This window comes from Condylura cristata, unplaced genomic scaffold, assembly GCF_000260355.1.
Source record: "Condylura cristata isolate star-nosed mole 26May11 unplaced genomic scaffold, ConCri1.0 scaffold00023, whole genome shotgun sequence".
Classification (NCBI taxonomy): Eukaryota; Metazoa; Chordata; class Mammalia; order Eulipotyphla; family Talpidae; genus Condylura; species Condylura cristata.
In genome coordinates, this window is record NW_004567124.1 from 23,242,560 (window position 1) to 23,258,046 (window position 15,487).

The 15,487-nt window shown below is 31.9% G+C and overlaps 1 protein-coding gene across 2 annotated transcripts in view; it reads right to left on the reverse strand.

The window, feature by feature from the left end:
• Positions 1–443: 443 nt before the first annotated feature.
• Positions 444–15,487, reverse strand: part of CASC4 (cancer susceptibility candidate 4) — a 70,988-nt gene continuing 55,944 nt past the window's right edge. Inside the window, exons 9-10 of one of the 2 annotated variants that reach the window (XM_012728772.1) lie at positions 8,069–8,236; positions 444–2,474 (exon numbers count right to left, since the gene is read on the reverse strand). In XM_012728772.1, the coding sequence (XP_012584226.1) occupies positions 2,404–2,474; positions 8,069–8,236 (239 nt within the window). In that variant the 3' untranslated portion in view covers positions 444–2,403. The remainder of the gene's footprint in view (positions 2,475–8,068; positions 8,237–15,487) is intronic. The other variant, XM_012728773.1, reaches the window with a different exon arrangement.

The following is a 15,487-nucleotide window of genomic DNA, read 5'->3' on the forward strand; positions in this document are numbered from 1 at the left end:
CTCTTACCACTATTTAAAATTAGTTGGTTCATGTGTTTACTTATATAGTCTGACTGCTCCTACTTGAATGTAAGTGCAAGAGAACAGAAACTAGGTCTATCATCAGCTGCAGTAGTATTAACTACTTAGAGCAATGCTGGGCACATAGGAAGCATCTATCATTCGTTACATAAACTAGCCCTAGTGTAAAAATTTCTACCATTTTGGTTTAACTTAAAATGAATTCTAGATTTATTCAAATTTTAGTGTTGAAATGTAACTGCATCATATGAGGGTGATGGGGTATGTCTCTGTGTGTGTGTGTATATATATACATATATATGTGTGTGTATATATATACATATATATACATACATACATATATATATGTGTGTGTGTGTATATATATATATATATATACTAGAATCAGCAGAAAAATTGAAACAAGTTTAACTTTTAATTTATTAGAACCCAGTAAGTGATGATTTTAAAACCAGAGTTTCCATCAAATTAACACTCAATTCAGGGCAAAATACATTTAGAAAAACCTAAATCTTAAGGCAGAAGTAAAACACTATAAAACCAGCATGTCTAATACATAACTGTAGAATGTCAGAATTTTAAGAGTCACATATTTTATAGTGCTAAAATGTTAATAGTCAGAAATATCAATTGGTCCAAGATTTCTCAGTGTATAAAATGTCTAGACTGCTACTTGCTGCGTAAGTAGTAGCTACCATAGAGTCAAGTGATTGTTTTTCTGACAAAGGAACTAAGGCAGACACTATGATTTTCATTTGTAAAGATTTTGCAGTATTAAAGTATTACTAGGAGTAATTTTTAGATTCACCTTCCCATCTTAACACCCAAAAGATGTACATCAATTCTCTTTAACTCCATTTTTAAAAATTTTGTGAAATACCATACCTATTCATTGTAGGCCTGACTCTATTGTTAGCAAAGGCATGAATGAATTACTTTAATATAGTGGGAAAAAAATTATAGTAAATCACTACATCTTTTCCTGATTAATAATTTCAAAATAAAGTCTAATAATTTTGCACCTCCAATAAATGAACAATCTGTCTTGCTTTACCCTCTATATGTTTGAATTTTAACTAAAACCTGAGTATAGAAAAAAAACAAATTTCATGTTATACACAATTAAGAGTATCTCTTCTGAAAAATGGAGCTAATAACTTAAAATTTCTCCCTGTGAACAAAGCCTCTTATTGGGTGAGAAAGGGGTTTAAATGTTTTAAATCAAAACACAAGAATTAACTAGTTTATATATTCTACTGAGTAGTATCAAGACAAATGTGTTTGAAATAATTTTGTAAGTTTAGCAAATATGAAGTTTATGGGCTCTTAACTAACATTAAGTAATTACAAAGATTCTTTATCTTTATTACAAACTTTTAAGCTATTTTAATAAAATGCTGTAGGCCCTCATCACTGTACTCTATTCATCTGTGCATTAATAAAAATCTGTTAAAACTTCTTACTTAGTACTTCTGAAAAAGTCTAGTCAAATAACACAAAAACTACTGGAGAAGCTTTGAAATACCAATTGTAGATTCATTTCAAAGTTGATTTAGCCTCTTTCAGAATCTGACATTTAAATAATGAATACCCTCATCAACTTGAATTCTGAAAATATAAAGATTTTAGCCAGTTCTAGTTACACAGTACTGTTATTATGTGGGGGAAAAACTGAAAATATATTGTCAATCATGCATTTCACAATTTCATGAACTAAATAAGTCATAAATAGTGTTAGGTCTTATGTCTTTGCAGGTTATCTCATGTTCCATCAGGCCTCAGCTGTAAGCTTATCTGCCAAAATACATCAGTACTCGTGTAAAAATAAAAGCAGGGAAGTGATTATGCACATATGCTGTTTACTGTTTGCTCTCAGGTTCCCTCTTTTATTGAACTGTTTTGATATATCTCCTTGAAAATCATGAGACGGTCAAATTGTACAGAACACTTGTTGGGCTAACAAGAATATGTTAGTATGTGAAAAATTTTCTTAGTGGAAGAACTGTTCTCACTGTTATGCTATGTACAACATATAAACTGTACAACCATTCTTTTACTGCTTGTCCATTTGTGGAAAGAATTAGCCTCAATAAAATGTAAAATATACATTAATTTGATTTAAATGCAAAGGTGACAGTTTTGCTTACTTTGTTTTTAGCTCAACTGCATTATAACCAAGAAAGTCTCTTCTTTGATAATACAATATGAAAAAGTTCACATATGTACATGGGTACTTTTCTTCATTAAAATTTTTCCTTAAATCTATGTCAATGTATCTTTACAACTGATACAACTGATCTTTACAACAAAAGTCAAAAACAATAAAGTAGAAATGATTCCATTTTACAGCACTTTAGGTTTTATGAAGTTTTTCTGTAGGGCTCAAAGGACATCATTGAAACGTTGCTTTCCATAGTCTGCAGGATCCATTTGAAGTTCCCGTTCTTCATCATCTGTAAAGGAAATAATTGTGTATTAAGAATATTGTTTTTTAAATCACTTGCTGAATTCCAATAATATGCCTCATTTTCTTCTTAGTCTTAAAAGTAGTTTTCTATTTGCTATTTTATGCCTCTACAAATACAGTTCTATTTCTTAGTTGCTTCACTATAGAACTAATGCAGCCACTTCACTGCGAGTTCGATCCCCCATCCGAAGGTAATCCACTTGGCACAGCAGATCTCTCCTGACCCGCTGCTCCCCTCAACAGTATACTTCGTTGATCTGCTTGCCTCTCTGTCTCTGGTGAAGCCTCTCACTGCCCCTGCACCTGTGGCCTGTTCCCTAGTTCTGTCTGCATAAATAAATATTTAAAAAAAATAGTTACCCATAATTTTACATTTTAAGAGATTTTGTTTGTTTCTCTGCAAATCTTACCAGTAACTCTCTAAATAGAATATATGAATCAAAACTTAGTCTTTTCTGTACCAAAGGAAGAGTTATTACATAATATTGTTAGAGAGTAAGAACCTCAAAGTCACTTTGAGTGTTAATATTAAACAACCCCACACAGAGTTTGACTTTTTGGCTATTAACAGGTTTTTCTGGCTCCTTTACTATCACTTGTCATTTCAAATTAAAAACTTTCATTCTTGTTTTTACATATTCTTTATACTTTGACTGGTCTTTTTTCAAAAACTATATAGCAAAATTATTAGAACTACTATTTGCAGATAAAATGACAGCAAGTACTAAGTGTGTTTATCTGAACCATGTGACATATATGCTATGTATTAACTTTCAATAAAGATGTTAGTTCTTCCTAATTTATTCATAAATATTGCCAAACCCACATTTCTTTCCTTTTGATAACTTTCCTGTTAAACTTATAGAAATTCTCATTTAGAATTGCGGACAACTATTTTTCATCATATTCTAACAAAGTGATATATTTAATAATGTAATTGTCTAGGTATGACAATGCCAAATCTGTTACATGTAAAGTCTGAAATTATATTCATAATCACTTGTATTTTTAAACTATGCTAACAAATTTATTATCAGAGATCTCATTTGTACTTTAAGAAAATCATCTTTCATTTTTAAAAAGAAAAAAAAGACTCACTGGCATCTCTCCAGAAAGCATTCCCTATGATTCATATTATAGTACCTTCCTTATGACCACAATATCAACACATCTTTCAGGGCTTTAGTAATTAATGAAATGAGTACCCAATTATCTTGAAGCATTGGAAAACCTACTTATATATAAAGGAGAATTTCTAGAACTTTAATAGGAAATTTATTGAAAGAAAACTACTGCTACTTTTTGGGATTTTTAAATGAGTAAGTATAAAGAGAAAACAAGGTAAGAGCAAAGATCTAGGAATAGAAAAATTGAATTATACTCCTGGGTCAGATATGTAACAAACCAGATATATTTCCTAAGCTTCTTCAGACCTCTAATTACCTTCTCAGTAGAATAGAGCTATCAACTGCTTTTCCTGCCTCAAATAAAAAGTGTCTAATGTCAGTCTTTACTTCCAAAGTCCTATAGAGATAAAGAGGAGTTTGCAGGTTTTGTTAATTTATGCTATTTTGCTAGTTTTAATACGGTGACTTCATGATGTTTTTCAGAATTACAAAAGTCTTTTGGAATACTGAACTATCATTTACATTAACTAGAGTCCATTTTTAGTGCATCTGATAGGGGAAGTCAAGTTTCTACCAACTATCTTTGTAATTGTCTATAAAGTATGATGAAATTACCTAATTAAAATATGACATAGAATAACAAACTAAATGTAGTTATATGGGTTAATATTTTACAAAGCAGTAAAGTCTATAAATGTTCATTGACATAAAATAACTATTAAAGGAAATACAATATAAAGACAGCCATAATTTATTACATAATTGCTAAATCCCTTCAAGAAAGGATCACCCCATAAAGCAGGCTCTACCAAGCAAGAACTTATGACAATAGCCATGAGTCTTCACTAAAGCACAGACATTAATCTATAGAATAAGTGCACTTATCTTCTAAAGCAGGCAACCCAGAGAAAAAAATTCTTGATTTGCATTTACTTATTATCATCATTAAGTGCTTACCATGTCACAGACCCTTTTCTAAGTGCCAAATATTTAAATCATATAATCTATACAACTGTTGACTGAGTAACTGTATTTATCCCTATTTTACAGAGGAGCAAATAAAGGTATAGAAGTTAGGTAATTCACAAGATCACATAGCTAGAAAGTGGTAGAGCTAGAATTCAAATTCAGACAGTCTAGCTCCAGATCCTAAGGACTTAAGCACTACTAGTTAAGCTAGCTTCTATAGATATTCTTGTAATGTTTATGCATTAAACAAATTTGGAACTTCTATGAGATTAAAAATAAAAGTAAAAGGAGTTTGTAAACATATTATCACTATTACAATAAAAAATGAATTAAAAGATATCCATCAGATGTGTTCTGCTTGTAGTGTTTTTAGTTCATCCTTTTATTTGAGTGATTAAAAGTCAGAAAAGACTTTTACACATATGTAAATAAAGTAATATTTCTTTTAGGATGCTTCAAGAATGAAGGAATTAAAAATAACAGTAAACCAGGATTGTACATGGGAAAAACAGGCTTCACTAATTCTGAAAGAAAACACAAATTCTAATCTACAAGTAGTGCTGACCCAGTGATCAATACATATAAACAGGCATCTGAAAGATAAAGCTGGAATCCTCCATTTGGCAGAAATGTCAAAGCCTCAATTTCTTTAACCAGTTTTTCAGAGATTAAAGCAGTGTGTCCCTAATTGATGCCAGAACCTCAATCCTATACCGGACTTTTTAATTCTAGGAACTTGACATCTTGGGGGGAAAAAAATTAACACCAGGAAGAATGAAGAGCTTCTACTGCTAGACCTCTAATAATGTTTCTGAAGTATATACTTCAATTTTTGGTATCTCTGGCTGTAGAGTCTCAATGGCAGCAGTAAAATTTCCACTTTCTCTTCTGAGTTTGGGGAAAGATGTGTTTCAGGCAGGTAGAAATCGAAAACAATTTCCTACACTACTTGTATTTTATATCTATACACACACACATGCCACACATACTCTCTCTCTCTCTCTCTATATATATATATACACACATATGTATATATATACACACATGTATAGTGATTCCACTGTGAATGAGACCACAGAATTTTAGAACTAAGAAGAACCATCTTTTCCAGTTTAATACTACATTACACGAAGAAATTGTGGCCCACAGTGTTTAAGTGACTTGAAAGGAAATACACAGCTGGTCTCCTAACTCTCAGGCTAGTTTTTTTTTTTTTTTTTTCCTATTCTATTCCAGTGGCTGCTTTGACATGTGAAAATGGCCTAAAAACCCAACCATTGTGTCTACATTGAAGTTAGAAGAAATGTTTTAAACACCAAATATTCTAACAATAATAAACTTATGGAATTCAAATTGTTGACGAAATGAGGAACAACCATGATTCACTCTCCCAGCATTTTAGACAGTTAATATCATACCTAAAGATTACCTGAAAATATGTTTAAAATTATTTGGGCCCCCAACCTAAACTTATGTTTTTTTATTTGCTGGAATTTATTTATTTTTATTTTTTCATAAATATGGGGTAGCATTTCCTATGATAAGGGAGTCTAATCCTTAGTAGCTGTCCTATCCTGCTAAAATCCAGTGAACTTTAAAGTGGGATAAAAAATAAATGATAACAGCTCAAGTAAGATTCAATTGAGAGTGAGGATACACCCAAATTTAATAATGTCCTCTGTACTTCACTGAGGATATCATCTTAGGTCATTATATTTCTTAGGACCAAAGGATTTATTTTCTTGTGAAAGGAAAGACAGGGCAGCAAGTGGGTACTGGGGATGTAAGGTAGAAACTGGCATAAGAAAAGGGGAAAGGAAAAGGGTACAGGAAAGAGAAATGGTACTAAATATACCTACTATAGGTAAAAATAATAAGCTGAAATCTTGTGATAAAATTCAACAACTTTAAGACATCCAAAAAGATAAGAAGTGATTTTCAATTATGGTTGAAATTAATTGTTCTAGTTAAAGTATCAAAATTATCTAGTAAGATGATAGAAGCCCTTATGAAAGAAAACCAGAGCATTTTTATAGTATAAGCTAAGCAAGCTTATAAGACCTGAAGTTATACAATTATTATTCCTAAATACAGTTTTAAGAATAAAAGTTCAATGAGAAAAGCATAAATTATCAGCTCACACTTACTACATGTGCTAAATATTATGGTGTGACAGGGTAAATATGAAGGCAGAAAATAATACCAACAAACTAAAAGGCAAAATAAAATTCCTGCCCTCTAAGAGCTTACAATCTAATTGGTGACATGATGTACATTCATGAAAAAGTTTTAAAAAAACAAATAAGTACAAATAAATATAATTCAAACAAATTACAAAATGAGAAAAAATGATAAAACTTAGGAAGAAATGGATGAGATAAAAAGTACAACTTATTTAATAGAACCAAAAAGCATTTGTGAGTTCTCATTAATATGTCCTTGCAGAACTCCTAGCATTTAATATTCTGTGTCCAATAATCATTCCCAAACCAGAATATGTTACCAAAACAATGCCTGGGTGAAAGTCAGTCTCGAGTTTCCCTTTTCCTACTAACCATATGGCATTCCAGAACAACTATATTTATGAATCTTATAAAAACAAATCTTAAATAATTCTCAATAAATTTTAACTACTTTTAAAGAGTTAAGAAAAAAATTGAATTACAATGAGAAATATTTCATGCATATTATAAAATCAAATATATTAAACATTCAGTTCATAATTAGTTTTGATAGAAAAGATAAAAGCTCCACAAATACTACTCAACAGTTTAAGCAGGCAGAAAATAGGCCTAAAAATTTGCAATAGAGCAACATACTCTGATAGCATGCATATAGGTAGGGCTGCATGCACACGGGTAGATTCTGAACTTTCACAAAATTAAAAGCTCAGAAGTAACACAGTTAACAAGGAATATATGTTGAATCTGTGTATTAAACATAAAACAGATCAATTTTCACAAATTATTGTTAAATATAAATTTTAAGCCTCAGAAAAAATTTCAGAAACAGCTTTCCTATGCTGTATCAGTAGTGAAATAAACTTATCTTCTTGTGAAAGGGACCATACCCTTTGTGGCTTCCCTTATAACAAAAAGACTGATTATTATTGGTATCAAGAATAATAAAATTCTTTCAGATGAAAAGTTGGAAATAATTATTTTCTGGGAGTATGTGCCATTAAGTAAAGTCTTGAGGCATTTTAAACAATTCAGTTCTAAAATTTCTGAAGTTCCTGAGTTTTCAATTGTAACTGTACCAGTAAGACATGTAACTAACAATGAAAATAATTTAGAAACAACTTATTTACATTTCTAAAATTGTCACTATCACAGAATGGTTTCAAAATAAAATTGAAAAACTGCACAGAACCTCTTTGTATTAATATTTTGCTGCTAAGTAGGGAAAATTCTACACAAATTCAACCAAAAAATTTAAGTGGTGGGTTTCACGGTCACAGCATGGAAGCCAGGCCCACGCTCACCTTGGACGTCTTCCTCTCCACCATCACCATCTTCTTCCTCATTGTAAGCCAGCTCGGCCTGCTTGTCTGCCTCATACTCACCTACGTTACCATCATCCCCATTATAATCCGCCAGTTTAGAGCCATGTTGCGGATCAACAGGGGATTCATTCTCATCAAAGAATCGGCCTGTGAAGTAGGTAGAGGATTAATTCAAAAGTAAAGAGAGCAGAAAAGAAGGGACCTATACTGGAGGCAGACCAGAAAAAGAAGACAAGTGAAACCTGGTAACTTTCAGGGAACTGGTGATCAGGAAAAAAAAAAATCCATTTTGTGAAGGTTATCCAAGATAAAATTAAATCAGAATGAAGACTGAAAGTAACCTTTATTTCAGACTTTCCCTTTTGTCCCTTGTGTGTTAACTTGCCACTTAAGGATTGAATATATTTTTAAAGAAAAGTTTGCCATTTTTGGGACTGCTTTCCTAATATTGACTTCTGGCAAAAGTATTTTGCCAGAAAAGTATTTTTCTAATAGTTTAAGAGAAGAATTTAAGTAATTATATCACTAGATGTAATATATAATGAAATTAGTGGTTATCTGTTGCTTTATTAAATACCACTTTCCATGAATAAATTTTATAAGTTTCTAATAAAAGTAAGTACTGGGAAAGCTAGTTTCTCTTTTGGATGCTAAGACTAACACACCTAGGTCAAGTTCCTTCAGTAACAGTGATTTGCTAGGATTTCTAAGGAAGGATGGGAGAAAGAGCAAACTATAAAATCCCAATTGGGAGTGTGTTTTGAAGAAACACTCCAAATAACTGCGACATATTCTTTTTCATTATCTACACCAGATTTTTGAAAGTCAGTGGTGGAGGAAAAGTTGAACTACAAGTGACCATTATATGGTTCAAATTCCTAACAATTAGAAATCAAGAAGAACAATAAATATAACATTTACTGGAGAAAGATATTAAACAATTAAACACTGAAAAAAAAAGCGTAAGGTGCACTAAGATCAAATTGAAAAGTACAAGTTACAAAACAAAACAGAAAATTATAAACCAGAGATATCCTAAGGGGACAGAGAGGGATCAGAAATAGGGAAGAGTGTGAGGGACCATGTTGATGACGCATGGACGAAGTAGAGGAGGGGGAAATAAGCACTGTTTTAAAATTAACAATAATGTAAGTATATATATAAATAAAAAAATTTAAAAATACAAGTTAAACCCTGTTTAACACTAACATAGGAAAAAGTAAATTTTATTTGAATCCCTAAAATTTACACACTTAGAAATTTAAAACCTAAAATTATAGAAGCTTTCTGTGAAAGGTTTAAACTTTTTAGAATTATACTTTTATAATTTACACTGCAAGGAGACTTTTAGGGAAAAGTTAACACCCACCTTTGCTTGGAAGGAAAGGTTAAATACAAATGGAAAGAGTTTACAGGTCAATTTTACAGTTGGCCTGCCATAGATGAAGTCAATATACTTTTAATTGCTAGACAAAGTCAACCAGGAAAGCATGGAACAAATCACACACTTTTAAGGGAGTGGAGTATTACAACAGTGCATAGAAGTAATTGGGACCAATAAAAAATGCATGAAAGTCCTTTAAAATCTATTCTAAAATAAAAATGGGTATATACACTACATTAATAAGTGAAGCTGGTAAAATAAAAGAACTAGATATGCAAGAGTCAGAAAGGAAAAACAAGAGTCTATTTGAGAAAAAGATACTTTCCTAAAACAATAATACAAAACAAAATGTTTTGATGGCTTTTGTTATATCTTTAACTATAAATGATGTCAACATAAGCAGGAAGAGGGGAGATTTAAAGAAATCTATATTTTCTTTTTCTTAACACTCAATATTTACTCTGGACAAATCACCTGGATCAATTAATCTCTTTTTGCAATGTGAACCTGTTGTTTAAAATATGAAACATTTTAATAAGGTAGTTAGCAGTGAGTTTCTCAAAGTATCCTATTTTTTCCAAGAACACTTGGAGTTATGAAATAGAGAAGACTAACAAATTAGGCTAAAAGTTACTGCAAAATATAGTTAAATAGTATTATCAGACACGGTACATTAACCAAAGTAATGGCCCACCTGTACCTATTATAATATTTCAATACAGCCATTTTTTACGTTTCTTTTTCTTTTTCAAGGTACTCAATGATCTGACTAACCTGAATTCAGTCAGAATATTTAAATATTACAATTACAGTGACATTTGGGTTGTTAGAAAATCAATAGCAAGCACAATATTTGCCCACTTATCCTTTGTTAAATAGCAATTTATGCTATTATATGAACAAAATTTTCAACTATGTAGAAAAAGTTAAACTTTAAAATTGGGTTTCCATATTATGATCGATAACAAGATAGAAAAACAAAAACAGAGCTATCTTGCCAGTCAAGTTAGGGACATCAGAAGAACAGTGTATGAATATGACACAAATAAAAATGAATAACCAGTCAAGTTAGGGACATCAGAAGAACGGTGAATGAATATGACACAAGTAAAAATGAATAACACTGATCAATATGAAAGACTGCTAAGTTATATAACTGCTAGGTAACATATTTGCAAAAAGCTATCCAATGGAGAAATCAGTGTGGAAACCAAGAGGAAAGGTTTCAAAAAGAAACAAATATATTGGACCATGACAGAGAAGGGAAAAGGCATTCAAAGAATTGGTAAGAATAAGCATGGAGTAGTCAGGAGAGACTGGAGAGATTCATTTGAGTAAATTTATATCAGAAAATAGAGGGAGGTTTTGACAAGCAATTTGAGAATCATGGAAGACTTTTAAAGTTAGCTATTTTTAAAAGGCCTCCCATTACCCACTTTACAAGGTCATTGTTAAATTACCTACAGTGTTCTTCAATGTACTGATCCAATAAAGATTCACTGATGTATGAGAAGGTGCTATGATACAAAAATAAATTCTCCAGTATCACAGTATAGTAAGGAAGTTAAACATGTAAACAAATAATTAGAAAGTGATCCTTTTTATGTTGTAACCCCAATTATTTAGAAAGTGATATTTGAATATGGAATTTGTTGCTACTGTTGAGATATTTGAATATGGAATTTGTTGCTACTTTTGGTTTCCATTTGATGGGTGAAGTGTGAACTTTGTAGGTGGCAAAAGGTAGCAGGCACAATTTTTTTTAAAGCTCTCTGAGAACAGGACTGAACCTGCCTTAAGTACCACAGTATCTTTTATGTCTATTCAGATAAGAAGCTATGAGAACTAAGACTAGGAAGATAGGTAAATCAAGTTTATTTTGAAATGATAAAGTGAACATATGGTATAAGTGGATGGAACAAAGTCAAGGAATGATTCTACAATCCTGTACTGAAAACTGAAAATCATGGCACCTAGCTAGAAAATGGAATAATTGGGAAGAATTGGGAAAGCAAATGCCACTTTAGGTATACTAAGCTTATGATTACAGTGAGACATCCAAATGAACATGTTTCATAGACACATGAAAATATGGACTAGATTCAAGGTGTAAAGAGAGGACTAGATGTATAGAGTTAAGCTTCATAAATGTAAAGATAAGATAATTATGAGAAGATAATTTCTTTTAGGAAGTTTTTATAGAAAATATCTAAGTCAAAGAAGTGATCTTGGGGGATGACTACAAGAAGGAGGAAAAAATAACAAGGATAAAGTTATCACCTAATAGAATAAATCTGTGATGCATTTCAATAGGATTTAAATATTTGATTTCATTACTGAAACATTTTGCCTATATAATGGTTTTTAATTCACATCTCTCAGCAGCCAGTATACTAAATCTGTCCCCAGCCAAATATGGTAGTTATACTTAGTTTGGATTCCTCAAATTCCTTAAATTATAGCAAAATTTAATTGCATATTTGAATAATATTTGCAGTGGCTAATTTAATAACAAAATAACAAAATAGTTTAATATCAACAATTTCAACATGAGAACACTAAGAAAGAAGCAACATATACACTAGCTACTGACAATCTTTGAGAGTATCAAATTGGAAAAACATACAGTAAAAACTGATAAGCTTTCAGATCAGTTCACTTTAAACAGTGTAACCGAATTTCATATAGAATGGTATGCTGTGAAAAAGCTAACCTTAGGTTTGCAAACTTCAAAGCCAATAGAAAATAAAGGATAATGACAACTACAACATTTCTCAATCACAAAAGGCACTTTAAGTCAAGAGACATAGACTGAATATTTTAATTCTGTACTATAAATAACTGAAAAACCAAGATAAGCCATATTTTTACTACATTAGCTCAAGGTTTATTTAAGTGAGGTTTCAGGGCCCTCCCTGCACTGTAACAAACAAACAAAACCCCACAGCACTGTGAGGATCATAGCCACTGAAGCAAGAATTTGATCTCCAGCCAAGAAAGTGACTCACATGGCGTGGCAGACCTCCCCTGACCTACTCACTGCTCCCCTCAGCAGTGTACATCTGCCTGTTCTGCTCCCCACTCTGTCTCTGGTGAATCCTTTCAGCCCCCACACATCTGGTCTGTATCCCAGTTTTGTATGTATAAATAAGTAAATCTTTTAAAAAATGGGGTCTCAACTTCTCAAGTATCCTATAAAAAAGAAATTTATATTTGCCTGTCATTTTGTTTCACCAATTTAAACAAAATAAATCAGTTTAAGTTGATTATAACTACAGAGAAAGAAATGGAAATTTTGCTATAAAGAAGGCAATATTTTTTCCCCTAGCTTTCGGCTGGTAACATCCACTTTGTGCCATTCTTTTGGTAGTTAACACATACTTTAGGCAGTTCAATGTCTACAATGTTGACTATTTCAGGTATCCCTGAGGGTCCATCATATATTTGTAATCTGTTTAAAGAGGGGTTAAAGTCAATGAGTACCAGGAAGGTGAATGTGCAAACTGTGATAAAAGTATTACTGAAAGCTTTCCTCACAAAACATTAAGTAGGAGAAATATGATTGGCTTTGAATTGCTAACTTTGATTTCATTATCAGGAATATACTGGGGTAGAAAGATCATTTTTTTTTTTTAACCTAAGACATAGTACACACAAGAAGGAACCTAGTAACTGGACTTCTGGAAGGTAAAGAGAAACCAAAGGAATGAGAGAAGCCTGGTTGCTAGAATTTGTGACTAACAGCATCCAATCTTAACACCACCATCCCTATTCCCAAGGCAAAGCAGGTAACCTCCCTTATTTATATAATTGACAGGTTGCCTTTTCTTTACTCTTTAAGACTAATTCTGTGGAGGGGAAGGAGGAGAAAGGAAGGGAACCACAATTTGTTGTATCTCAAGGTTTTCCTTCGCTTCTCCCTTTTCTCTTCCACCAAACCTATTGGGCTAGCCTTAGTACCAGCATAGGCTAAAGGAGCCCAAGGTGGGAAATAATTTGCTACTTTTTGAAGAAGTAATATAAGGCATATATCAAATATGTATGGCAGCTATATTAATTTTAAGCACATTAAATATTTGGACATTCCAATGTTAGTATTAAAATATTATTTAACATCCAGAATAAATATGGCTATGATATAACTGATTAGTAAGTTCTGGTACACCAAACTTGATTCCCTTTCTGAATCGACATCAAGAAAAAAGTCACCTAAAGGCAATACTGTTGCATATTTAAGAATGGAGCAAACCCTTTTTCAAATATTTCACAAAAAATTTAATGTAGCTCTATGATTTATGTTATAGAAAAATTTAACTGATTTATTTTATCATTAAATATTTTCAGATATACAAGAAGTATGGAGGACATAACATTTATGTCTGCATCATCCAGAACTTTTTCACATGTAGTATTTTAAAAAATATTTGTTTCAGAACTTATAAGCTTATAACTTACAAAGAAATAAAATATTACACATAAAATAAAAAATCCCTGGCACTCTCTCCCTAGTATTTTCCCTTTACTACAAAAATAGTCTCTATGTTAAATTGGGTGTTAGACATTTCCATAAAGTTATGTATTCATTAAAAAACAGTATTGATTCACAGGTCTTTAAAACAATATATTTAGCTTCTGGGCAGTAAATGGTTAACTCAGAATATTTGGTATGATGAAGGCAGCAGATTCCAGAGAAAGGACTGATGCTTTCTAGGTCTTGGGAGATAACTAACTACTAAGCTCCTAAAATGTTCTCCCCAGTAAGTACTTTTGTATGCCTAAGGCATAGGTGTCTGGCGTTCACAGTTCAGTTAGATAAATTTATACCAACAAAGTGTTTTTTAGGGAACATTTACTTTTCCTTTCTGGGGATGAAAAGAAAGATGGGTTATAAACAGCTGAGGTCAGTGATAGGGGCACTGCATGATTACTAGCAGGATTCCTATGAAAACCCTGACACCAATAAAATCTAAGAATCAAGTGAACTTCCCGGGTACAAAACATTTGACACAGATTATCATACATCTTCCAATGACAATTAAGCACATCTCCATGCAATTATGCAAGGGCTGAGCACCTGAACATTTGTGCTTGCTTTCTTCAGGACCTTGCCTCAAGAGTCCTTTCCATTTCTTGATTTTAATCAGTGTCTTTTCCTTGTGTTAAACTACAATTATGACTGTAACCTGAGTCATTTTTAAGTGTACAGATTAGTGACTTTAAATACATTAACACTGTTGTGCAATCACCTTCACCATCGATGTCCAGAACTTTTTCTGTCATTTCAAACTGAAACTCTTGTATTCATGAAAGAGAACCCTTGACAACTACACTACTTTCTATTTCTATGAATATGACCACACTCAATATCCCATATAAGTAAAACTGTACTTGTCCTTTTGTAACAGATTTCTTTCACTTAGCATAGTGTGTTCAGAGTTCATCCATATTTAGCATGTGTCAGAATTTCCCTTCTTTCCCTCTAAGACTGAATAATATTCCATTGTATGCATATATCACATTTTATTTATTCCTTTATCTATCAACGAACATTTGGCTTGTTTCCAGTTTTTGGATATTGTGAATAATGCTATTATAAATAAGGGTTTATATACATTATCTGTTTAAGTCTGTTTTCAGTTACTTTGGGTATATACCTCAAAGAGAGAGATATCTCTTAATGCTCCTTTATTTCTACACTTTCTGTGTGTATGTTTATGATTTAGTTGTAAACACTATATAGCTGATTTTGTTTCTATATCCTTTTATTCTCTGTCTTTTAACAATTTTATTGTTTCTACTTATCATGGTTTTTGTAATATGTGATCATGTAGTATGTGATTCTTTTGGGTTTCCTTCTTCCTTTTTTCCAATATTGTCTCCTTCCTCTTCTCACTGTTGGATGGAACTACTGCACTATTCTTTTAGTGATTATCTTCATTTTTTTTTTTTAAAGATTTATTTATTTGTACATACAGAACTGGGGTACAGGCCAGAGGCTCAGGGGCGGTGAGAGG